Source organism: Nestor notabilis, unplaced genomic scaffold (genome assembly GCF_000696875.1).
Source record: "Nestor notabilis isolate BGI_N333 unplaced genomic scaffold, ASM69687v1 scaffold15725, whole genome shotgun sequence".
Classification (NCBI taxonomy): Eukaryota; Metazoa; Chordata; class Aves; order Psittaciformes; family Psittacidae; genus Nestor; species Nestor notabilis.
In genome coordinates this window covers 385-12,046 of record NW_009930782.1, presented here as the reverse complement: position 1 = coordinate 12,046, position 11,662 = coordinate 385, and the positions used below count along the sequence as shown (strand labels likewise).

Here is an 11,662-nt window from a genome sequence, read left to right as displayed (position 1 = left end):
CTTTCCATCTCCTTTAATAACTTGGGTCTTTTGGTCGGACTGTAACCCAGCTTCCCCTGGGCTTACGTCTCCTGAAGTAGAAATCAGGAAAAATTGTGGAGTCACCTACATGCAAGATTTACCCTATAACTTAAAATCTACTTAATGTAGGTGGGACTTCAGTGTATTTCTCTCCTTTCAACTGGTAGAAGACTGACTGTTCACATACTTTTCCTGTGCCACCAGACTGAAGATGAAGGGAGCCTACAAGGATGCTGGAGAGAGACTCTTCATCAGTGATTGTAGTGATAGGACAGGGGGTAATGGGTTCAAACTTAGACAAGGGAACTTCAGGTTGGATATAAGGAAGTTCTTTACTGTGAGGGTGGTGAGGCACTGGAATGCATTGCCCAAAGAAGTGGTAAATGCTCCACCAGGTTGGACAGAGTCTTGGGTGACATGGTCTAGAGTGAGGTGTCCCTGCCCATAGCAGGGGGGTTGGAACTAAATGATCTTAAGGTCCTTTCCAACCCTAAATATTCCATGATTCTGTGTGGCTCAGACACTATTCTTCACTGTTCTTCACAGTGAGGGTGGTGAGGCACTGGAATGGGTTGCCCAAGGAAGTTGTGAATGCTCCAACCCTGGAGGTGTTCAAGGCCAGGCTGGACAGAGCCTTGGGCGACACAGTTTAGTGTGTGGTGTCCCTGCTCATGGCAGGGGGGTTGGAACTAGATGATCTTAAGGTCCTTTCCAACCCAAACCATCCTATGATTCTATGATTCCCTCCCTTTAAGGTCATTCATGGAAACCACACTCTTCTCTGCCCATTTCATCATTTCCGCTGTTTCTAGGTATGGGCTCCAACCTTGAGCTTCTGAGCTTGTTCATGAGCCTGCTTCCTTTAGCATTTTGTGGTGATGATGGAAAACAGAAGTGTTTTCACTTGCTGAGCAGCAAATGTATCATCTCCAAAGACACAGTAAAAAAAACCAGAGGGGCCTGTTTTGATTAGAATGTGACATCTGTCACTATATATCAATCAATCATATTAATTCTTTCTTCAAATAAGCAGTGGTTTGTTTAACATGAGCCTTGCAGTCCAGAGATGTGACAAGATATTGATCATGGATGTTAAATTGAATCCAACAGTACTGTTTGAAAATGCCACCACATCTAGTGAGGCATGTGTAAAACTCCCTGAAAGACGGTCAGAAGATAGCTGTCTTTGAATCCTTACCATGACATCTGACAAAGAAGGGCATTTTAAACCCTCCAGAAATGAAACTGGTCAGCAGTTGTCCCAAGTGTCAATGAGGAAGCATCAAAGCCTTGCCCTAGGATAGTTTCTGCCTTTTTGCTCATTTTCATATTTGGGAAGTGACTTCTATTCTGGATGACTTTGTTAGTGATACCTCTGTAGCATCCATGGTGGCATTTCTGAAATACATTTATTTGAAACTGTGTGACTAGCTTGGCGCCTGCCTGCATGCCTTCCCTTCTCAAGCTGGTCATAGTCATCTGCGATTTCTTCTTCAAAAAAGAGCACAGCAGATCTATCTTCCAAAGCCAGGTTTGCCGGTGGCTTTCCATCTAATACTTTATCTGCAGTATATATGGTAGAAGCCACCTTTCTGTTGACAGTATTTGTTTTCCTGTATTTTTCCCACTAGAGGTAGCTTATTTGCATCCCTCTTGCTAGAGCCTTGAACCTCTATGTATCTCAGTCTGCAAGTAGGGATTTCTTCACAGGAGTCCTACCAATTCATGGTGGTGGAAAAGGCAGTTTGCACAGACACCTTGATTTCTTCTCCAGAAATGACACCCCCCAAACCATCTTTAGTAAAACCTTTTTGTTTAAAAAAATGTGATTTCCTGGGTTCTCTGACCCAGTGTGGCTTTTTTGATTACCAGAAGCAGACGGATATATCCCATCATAGAATGTTCATCTGGAAGGTAGCTTCTAGTCTTTACTTTAAATCAAGTTAAAGACTTAACTGCCCAGATATAGCTATGGGCTGTCTTTAATTGGACTATGTGAGAAAATGTTTTTGCTAATTAGAATTGCTATCTGATAAGCACTGCTGAGAGCTACCGACATCTTTCTAGGAGGGGTTCAGATGCTTTTCCTGTCTAAAACACTTGATCTGTTACAAAGATCTACTCTTGACCAAGGTGTCCATCCCTGAAATTGTCAAAAGATAGTGCTTAAATTTTCTATGGCAGCATTGGAGCTTCTCAAAGTGTCCAAAACAGTAAAGGAAAGGAGAGGACTAATCCTCTAAGCACTAGACTACAGGAAACCACTTGATTAAAATATCCATGTGACCGTTATAAGAAAGATCCCAGGGATGAAGATTTTTAACCACAGAAAGTTATGTGGAAGTTACTGCTTTTAGTACCACATTCAGCTACTGTCAATAACTCGGTAACTATTTTACATTATCTATATATTACTATTTAATATTATATCTGATTTCAGGCAGATGGAGCTAGAGAGAGACTATCAGAACAACAATACAACCGCCTTGTGGAGTACATCACAAAGACATCGTACCACCTCACTCCCAGCACCTCAACAGTGCCATCATTGCAGACCATGGCTACTGAACACCTTCCAACTACAATGAAAACATACCAATATGTAGTTGATCCAAATTTTGCCCAAGTATTCATTAGCAAATTCACCATGGTGAAAAATAAAGCCTTGAGGAAAGGATTTAATTAATAATAATTTGTGGTGAGTATAGCAATGTCTTACCGTTTTGAAAATAATGCTTTCTCTGCAGTAACCTACACCAAGTAGAGTTGCATACAATTTTTGAGGAGGTAGGAGATGATAACAAAGCCCAATAGCTTTTTCTAATTCCTGCTCCTTAGCCAAAATACTAGTGCTGGAAGGAAAGTGTTATAGCAGACGAATAAAGGGAAAAGGAACAGCCTTGGACTGTAGCTCAATCAAAATCCTTTTTCCTTTCAATAGCCAAAAATCAGAGAACAAGGCAAAATTGCGTGCAGTTTTGCCACACACACAAAATGTGTATCAATATTCTTTATATCATATTTTAGGGTCTGCCAGTTTCTGTTATAAACCACGTTCATAACTCAGCTGTAAAAACTTGCTCAAGGCTGAGCCTTTCCCCCCCAGCATGCACCCCCTGCCCCAACACGTACGTCCTGAGGTAAAACATTTTCCCCCACTAAATCTGAAAAACCCGGTGTGGCTGGTTTAAGTTACTAGTGACAGCTGGGGTTTAGCACCACTTTAACCTTAAAATGGCTTCCTTTATTTGACTGAAGTTTTGCAGGACTTAATGTAAACTAGTGCCTTTGTGTGGTTTGGAGAACAAAACATGAACTACAACATGAATTTCTTTTCAAAACTCTCTGTATACAGAAACTTTATTTTATCCACTATCAAATTTTCAGAAGGACTTTCAATGTATATAGGACATCGTGCATTGTCTGGTTGTTAGCTAGAAGCCAGTAACATGCAGTTCAAAAATTTAAGAAACAGAGCTCAGTCTCCTTAAAATCTACTAAAACCCTACAAGTTCAATTTAACATAGATGTGCAGGTGCTAAATATAGCCTTGCTGGGTCTCACTTACTTCTGATCAGCGCCTATTACATCTGAACCGTGAGTCATTTTATGTTATCATCATTGAACAGATAAAACCAGGGATATTTAAAAACATGACCCTTCAAATGTGTGCTAAGCAAAGTGAGATTTTTTTTTTTCAAGTTGATTGAAAAGTAGGGACCCACAGGCGCCAGTTACATTAACAGCTCATGATGCCATCACAATACACTTATAAATATATGTTAAACACATCAAGATGAAAGAGCTTTCTAAGTGTCTTATTTTTCAGATGTTTTACAGCTTGTAGTAGACAAGAAATGACTCTGGGCACAGTTTGATTACTTTATAAACCAAATCTGATTATGGCAGTTTTAAAACCCAAAAGCTTACTTGGTTTTCAACTATGTGTCTTACTTTTCTCCTCTTTTCTATGTACTTATGGACATGAATTTTTGTATGGGGATTCCTGAACATGGCCAGAATTGGAGACAAGAACTGGAATAAAATCTGATCATCATTTGAAGCAGATGCATATGCTTTATAGTTAATAACTTCTATGCATACTTGATATGACCAAATGCACAGTGAATAAGAATGTAGTAACTAACTGCAATGTTTTTTTCATGAGTTCTGTTTTGTTAAAGGGTATTTGTAAAAGCCATGTCTCTTGTGTACCGAAAATACAGACGCCTGGGATCTGCATTGCCCTTTTCTGACTGTGAAATAAGCCCATCCATTATCAACATTTCATACAGTGATTTAATAGTCATTGTTGAAATAACACTGTTTAAAAAATGTATATGTATATACACGCACATGCTTAGTTCCTGAATATTTTATGGAAATAGTTTAATACTTCTAATTTTGCATATTGGTGGACAAATTGTAATATAATGAGATTGTTTAGAGATAATAAAGCTATTCCTATACTACTGGTTTTGTGAGCTATTTGGTCATTTGGTTACAGGGAATGAACAGGTCATTGTGTAGAACAAGGACAGGACAGACAAGCAAGCTTCATGTAGACCCCATTAGATTCCAATGGTCACTGGACTTCCATCGTGTCCTAAAAAATGCAATAAATCCCAAGAATACATAGTAAGTAAAACCTGATGATTAGCTTGCCAAAAAAAAAGAGTGCTGAAAAGTTTTCTGCTTTTGTGACTGAATCAAAACAGCACTGTAGTCACCATGTGAATTAGTTGAATCTGTTCATTATTTATGTAGTACACAGGCCAGCCAAGAGAATGCAAACACACCTGTAAAAAAATGAGGGAAGGCAGCAGTTTAACTTTTAAAAGTTGGTAGACTGCAGACTGAAGCCATTGTTTAAGATACATTTGTGTTTTTCCTGCATTATATTCTCCTGGAATAAACACTTGCTTAAATTACACTCTGTGAATTACACTCTGTGAATTAAGCTAGCATCTTTACTGCGTTAGGCAGGTTCCTTCTCCCCCTTCCGACCACATGTATGGAAACATGTGGAGATGGCATATAAATGAGCCTCTTTCACATACGGGCTGTGAGAACTATGAAAACAAAGTTGTCCAAAGAGCAGCTGCCTGTACTTGGCAGCTAAAGCACTCCAATGTGTACTTTTACAACATGCCTGCTCTCATAATGCTCTTTAGACCTGGAGAGCTCACAACTTCAAATGTGTCTTTTTAGTTTTTAGCTTTGCCTGCTGAAAGAAAGCACTTGTTTTACATGCGTAATGAAACCTTACACACAGAAAGCAACAGTTCTACCCTGCAGCCTCTCAAAGCACAGACATAAAAGTTGAAGCTCACCTGTCCTTGTCATGGTTGACCAGATTTAGCTAGAGACACCTCTGCTGTAGGGTCAAAAAGCCACCATCAGTCACAAAACTCTCATTTCTTTAAATCAGCACGTGCTGGTAACTGCAGGAACACAGACTACAACAATAAGTGCTGTTGGCTGTAACAGTTTAGAAGAAACTTAGACTTTAAATTAATTCACAGCAACTGGGAAGAGCAGAGAGGCTAGACCTGCAAGGGAAGGCAGGACTGCTAGCCGGCACACCTGGCAGTAGCAAGTTGCTTTGCCTCAGAGGCTGTCAGTATGACTGAAGACCCCCGGCTATTTAAACCTGCAGACAAGCCTGAGAAAATGCTAGTCGGTACTTAATGGCATGCAATGTTTATACTGTACATTGGGAAGATAAATGGGTATCATTTGCTATTGTTAAGCTCTGGTTTACATTTATAGGAGCAGGGGTATTTTGATTACAAGATGGTTTCCCCTGCACAGCTAATGTCAAATTCTTTCTTTGCTTAAAGGAAGCACTGCCTGTATGGAGAGTTTAAAAATCCCACATTGCTCTGTAATAGTTCTCTGGATCAAATACATTACCTACGTGCTTTCATTAGTCCAAATGTTGCTCACTGATACCTATTAAGTGTTAAGTAGTTAATGATCCATTTAAAATAATGAGTTACTCCAAACAGGATTTGAACTGAAGACCTTCAAATACAACACAGATGGCCTAATTTGTCATGCTGCTCTGTACAAAGCCTTCCCTCCCATCACACCATCAGCTCCAACTCCTCTCCCAGAACTCACACTCAGCAATCAAGAGCTACAGTCCCAGTACCATCCATCATCAACCTCAGCAACAGGCAATGCACAAAGCATGTTCCACGTGACAGGTATCATGGCAGAACACAGAGCATCAGGTCTTGGACTACAGAATGTAGCAGAGATCAAAACTACACTTAAAAATGAAACAATACATGTCTAGAAGCAGCACACAAAGGTACTCATTACCATAATACCCTAAAAGAAGTGTTTCTTTTCTCTATCCCCTTCCCTGTACATCGAATACCTGCAGGTTAGTCATTTTCCCATCAGAGTAACATACCATGTGTAAGAGTGGGCATTTGCAGTTTTTAAGTATTGATGTAGCAGTTGGCTGCTGCAACAACGGCAACACAGTGATGACAATAGAAGGAGATTGATAGGAAGATTGGCCAGTATTCTTCCAGAATTCCTCTCCAAAGACTTTCATCTCAAGGTGAGTTCACCCTGTGTAGCCAGAGGCCAGCCCCTTCCACAAATCCAGCCTCTCCCTTCCTGTAACAACTACCCTCTTGCACATTCCCACCAGCAGCTGGGACAAACGAGCTGTACCTGCTTTGGGATACGCTTTGTTATAAAACATGGAATTTGGCCAAATCAGAGGGGTAAACAGCTCCTGGGGAGAAGGAAACAAGACTTAATCACCTTGAGCAATTTATGAAGACTTTCCACCACTCCTCCCAGCATCTGAGCAGTTAAGCATTTCAACATTAATGAAGACAACTAATGCCACTGTGATGTATTTTATTTGAGTTATATTAGAGCGTGCCATGCACTGAAGTGCACTACACTTTACAATTCAGTGAACAAATAAGGTTCAGTCATCACATTTCCTTAGACTGACGGGGGACCTGCAAGATAAAAAAAAAACACTAAGTTAAGTTGGACAAACTTCATGCTCTGAGTAAACATTATCAGCATGTATGAATGCAAAGCAAGAGAGAAATGTTTATGTGGTGGTTTTGTCTAAAGGAATTCCCCCTGTTATTTCCTGATGGGTTAAGATTCACACACCCTTCATGTGGCAAACAGAAGTGAAACATGGAACAAATCAAGAGCTGGAACAATACTGCACAGCACATCAGATCCACTATACATGCTGCACTGATAACTGAATCAATCTTGCTAAGGGCCTGAAAGAGAAAGGAATGCAGCTTTCAGATAGAAGCCAGAAAGGAAACAAGTGGTGTAGGCAACCTACCAAGGAAGGAAGAAAACCAAATTCAAATTGCTTCTCCACATTACATTGAACACAACCCAAGACCAGCTGTGCTCCATGACAAGTCATGCAAGTGGGGGTTAGCACCAAACTCTTCGCTTGCCCCTTTCTTCTATTACTGAGCATGCTTTAGAGGTAGGATACTCCTCAGATTTATACTTACACTCATTATCAGTATCCCCACACAAAGTCCATGCCAATTCACCCATAGGTACCAAGTTGCCTGCATGCCCAGCAGGAACAAACTCAATGCAGCATGCCATCTTAGCTAAGGAACTCCCCTCCCTTTCCTCAGTTTTGGGGCTAAGTGCTGATTCCAGAGTCAGTATTCAATGAGGTTAAACCACTGTATTTACTGCCACATACAGAATATATTCCAGTAAAATGGGAGATGTAAAGCATGCATGACCAGTATACTCTTTAGGTAACTATAGCAAAAAAGCATCAAATCCAACCTCCATAGCCAAGATTTAAGCTACTGGGACAAATAAAAATGTCCTCCATTTGTTCTGTGTACTTGTCCTTTTCACAGTCTTTCCAGAACATTTGAAACACTGGCACTGCTTTCCCCTTCTACTTAAGTATTCATGTGCATGTATAAAAAACCCCAAAACTCTTTCTACTGTAAAGGAGTGAAAAGTACCAGTTACGACATGAAAAGGCTAAGGAATAAGAAACATCAAAAATTCAAACAAAATCCCGTATAATGCCTTGTCTTTCACATTTTCTTTTGAGCTGGCGTAATTAAGGAATGGAAGAAATGTTTAGGAAACATTTAATTTTAACAGGTGCTCACAGTGTGCAATTTTTTTTAAGCTGCAAACATCAGCTAATAGAGAGCAAAGCTCTATTTGCACTGAAAAAGTCCTGCTCATGATTCCAATTTAATATTCAACATGCATCCTTGTTGACAGTGTTTGTTTCAAATGATTTTACCACCAGATGGCCTTTCAGAACACCCTGATGAAGGCCACCTGACTAAAGAATGCAATTCCAGTGTCTAGTTCAGAAGTGCCTATATATTAGCAATGGGACCAAACCAGAGGCAGAATTAACAAAAACAAAACCAGGTAAATGCAGCATTTCATTATTTATCTTTGTTGCAGTCACAGCTAAAGAACAGAAGTTTCCCCATCTCACAAAAAAAAAAAAACAAACCAAAATCCCAAACCAAAGGGACTGTCATGGAGGTTTTTTCTTTTTTTAACTTTTAAACTTCTTAGAGCTCTGCTTTTTTAATGTAATGGTGTTGTACAGAAATCAGATAGTTTTAGCTTGTCACACAACAGAATTTGATATTAATAGTGTCGAGTACAAATCGTTTATTCAATCTTGCTGCTTTATGCAAACAGGCTGAGAAAATCCAGCTGGCCGAGATAATTAGAGACACAGATTATCACGTAATGATCACAATATGAAAACATTCCAAAAGAATGAAAAAGCTATCATCCTAGATTAGTTAGAAGTAATTTTAGGAGAAGCAGAGAACTCAAAGTAAGAAATTTGGATCAAGAAAGGGGGAGGAATTCTTTATTGAGTTGTCACACCATGAGCTTGTGCAGTTTAGTGAGTGTGGTTATTAATAACTACAAGGTTGAAATCAGGACTTTTTTTCCTGGTGTTATGAAGACAGGGAGGACAAAGTTTGATAGTCTTCAAACAAAGTCAGCACTAAGTGCTAGGAAAACAGTATCATGAACAAAGCTCTATTCAAGCTTAATTCAGGATGGCAAAAATCTGAATATTAGTACACAGAGCAGTATGCTATTGCAATTTTTATATATGTGTGTGTGTATATAAACATATTTCCTCTCAGGACTAGTTATCTTCCCCCATCACCAACTTCGAAAGACAAAAGGATGTGTGGAAGCTGCCTCTGCTCCTTACATTAAGATGCATGCTATGATAGAGAAACAGCCTCTCCATCTCACTCACTGTGCTACCACAAGTACCTAAGTAGTAGATGTAAATAGCCTAAAGCTAAGCAGTTCAAGGTGTGACAACAGCAGCGTAACAGTGGTATCAGGCAATTCTCCTCTCCATGGCTGCGTGAGGAGTGAAAGGCCTGGCATCACTCTCTGCAAGTCTCCTGTATCACTGAACCTAATTTACTCTTGCCCGAATGCAGAGTAGCTTACTACCTGTAAATGCAGGATGCCATCATTTGGGTGGTGCAGACTCAAACACACCGGCTCTTCTCATGGCTTCAAAGTCCTTCATGGGATCATAGTTTCTGTAGAACTCTGCATAAGCTCGTTTTCTGGGCTCAGCAACTCCAAACTGGAAAGTGACACACAGAAAATTAAACCTTGCCAACCTTTACAACCAGGATTTTTTTTCTACTGGCACTATGATTTGTACCAGTGGATATCAGTCCTAAAAGCCTTCATCTCAAATTAGCAAAATAGCACTTTGTTTCTGTTTAAATCCACAGCTTAGTCTACCTGACCACTGGTCAGGAAAACAACTATCTGAAGTAAAACCTTAAAAAGGAAGTCCGTTACAAGATAGCACATTATACTTTTAAGATCCAGGAACACTCCACCTATACTGACACTCATGTGTCCATTGCCCTCCCTGTTAATATTTTTGTATGTAAAACATGCCATTATGGCAAGTTTTATGCCTGTGGGCAGCTGCAGAACTCTAACTCCAGATAAAAAGGTGTCCTGAACACTTGAGCTACACTGTAGGTCAACTACCGAAGTCTGGTAAAATTTTACAAGACCTCCAAGCCACTCATACAGCTCACCAACACAGAAAGACACAATCTTGACTCCTTGCATACTCATTCACCTGAAGCACACAGATATGCTCCAAAAGCCCCCAAACATGTGAAGGGAAGTCCAAGGTGGATTTGTCCAACATTATCTAACATGTAAGGAAATAAATCACTACTGAGATCCATCCTACTCATTCTAAATATGGTCTGCTGCCTTATTACTGTATTAATGTGGGAGTGACAGAGAAGGTATAAAACCTTCTATGTTTTATTAACTATTAAAAAAATAAATACAGTAAGTCTGCCCAAAACCAAGCTTGCCTACCTCTTAACAGAGGTCTTAAGTAGATGTTGAACTTGAACTGTGCAAACTTATTTCTGAGATGTTTGCTGATCTCTCAGAAGTGTAGGTAGATTGGGATATTTTTGTGACAAACAACCTGAAATCACTTTTATCAATAGCTTCCTGAGTACTCAAATGCTGCAAATAGCACGAGTTCAACGACCAAACCAAGATCCAGTTCTTCCACAGTAACTCTAACTGTGCTGCTTGCTTTGTGTATGAGATCCAAGAATCATTTGGTAAAGGCACACAAGAACAACTACCACTGCTACCTTTACCAGAAGTTTCTTAAGGACCATGAAAAGCAATCTGTAAGTGGATGGGTTTGGGTTTTTTGAAATGTAATGCTCCATTTCCACGATACTTCAAAAGAAAGGGTAAAATGACCACACCAGCTTTCCCCACACTGAGAGCCTCAGTATCAAGGATGGGTTTTCCAAATTGCTTTTGAGCAAGTTTTCTGAAGTCAGTCTAGAAATAAGAATCTGACAACACTCTCAATGCTTGAATACTGTGACAGAGACACAGACTATCTAGAGTTAATGTGCATGATTATGAGTAGTCTAGGACAAGGAGACTGTCATGAATTGCATGATCTTGATCACACAGCTTAAAGCATCAGGTTAGTCACATTATTTCTTCAAATGAAGATTAGAGGATTTATTTATGTTCTGGAAACGTGCTTACAAAAATATGTTACTAAAGCTTTCTGATGAACAGCTTAACCAAATCTCAACAAAAAATATTATGAATTCTTAAAGCACTCTAAAGAGTCCCGTTTATAACTGAATGACTACAGAGCTCACCTTATATATAGCTGCACATCCCAAAGATACCAAAAATGCCCCAAATAGGTGAAACTTCATCCGCCTGGCCAGAAGGCGCCGCATTTGTGGCTTAGGTAACAGTGCAGACGACATGGTGATTTATTTCCTAAAAGGAAAAAAGAAAAAAAAAGAATTGTGGGACAAGAAGCTCTACTTAAAATTATTTTCTGTAGCTCTACTCTAGAAAGACTGTACTTTGTGGATGGTGTAACAATCACCCTCACAGCACAAGCAACTGCACTCCTCTCTATCATATGGCTTTTCAATGAGAATGTTTAACAGCTGATATTCAAGGACAACCTATTTATGACATGAATTTATGTAAGTTTTTTTACTCTTTACCTCCAGTACTCATCAGACCAAGATTGGCTTTCTCTGCTCATACTAAA

At 39.6% G+C, this 11,662-nt stretch overlaps 2 protein-coding genes across 2 annotated transcripts in view; one reads left to right on the top strand and one right to left on the bottom strand.

Moving 5' to 3' along the window:
* VPS13B (vacuolar protein sorting 13 homolog B (yeast)) overlaps positions 1-2,774 on the top strand; it is a gene marked incomplete at its 5' end in the record, with an annotated part of 82,496 nt that extends 79,722 nt beyond the window's left edge. The window contains one exon of the mRNA XM_010015584.1: positions 2,462-2,774. Within this exon, the coding sequence (XP_010013886.1) occupies positions 2,462-2,707 (246 nt within the window). The remainder of the gene's footprint in view (positions 1-2,461) is intronic.
* Positions 2,775-6,899: 4,125 nt separating this feature from the next.
* Positions 6,900-11,383, bottom strand: LOC104406564 (cytochrome c oxidase subunit 6C). Its single transcript, XM_010015583.1, has 3 exons — positions 11,253-11,383; positions 9,523-9,661; positions 6,900-6,995 (listed from the first exon to the last, which is right to left on the bottom strand). Exons 1-2 carry the CDS (start codon positions 11,364-11,366, stop codon positions 9,542-9,544), a joined length of 234 nt encoding a protein of 77 aa, XP_010013885.1. The 5' UTR covers positions 11,367-11,383; the 3' UTR covers positions 6,900-6,995; positions 9,523-9,541.
* Positions 11,384-11,662: the final 279 nt, after the last annotated feature.

Excerpts from the sequence above, each read along its gene's own strand:
- LOC104406564 (XM_010015583.1), bottom strand. The coding sequence starts at position 11,366 with ATGTCGTCTGCACTGTTACCTAAGCCACAAATGCGGCGCCTTCTGGCC. Across the intron at positions 9,662-11,252 it reads GATGTGCAGCTATATATAAG|TTTGGAGTTGCTGAGCCCAG; the intron begins GTGAGCTCTGTA and ends GTCACTTTCCAG.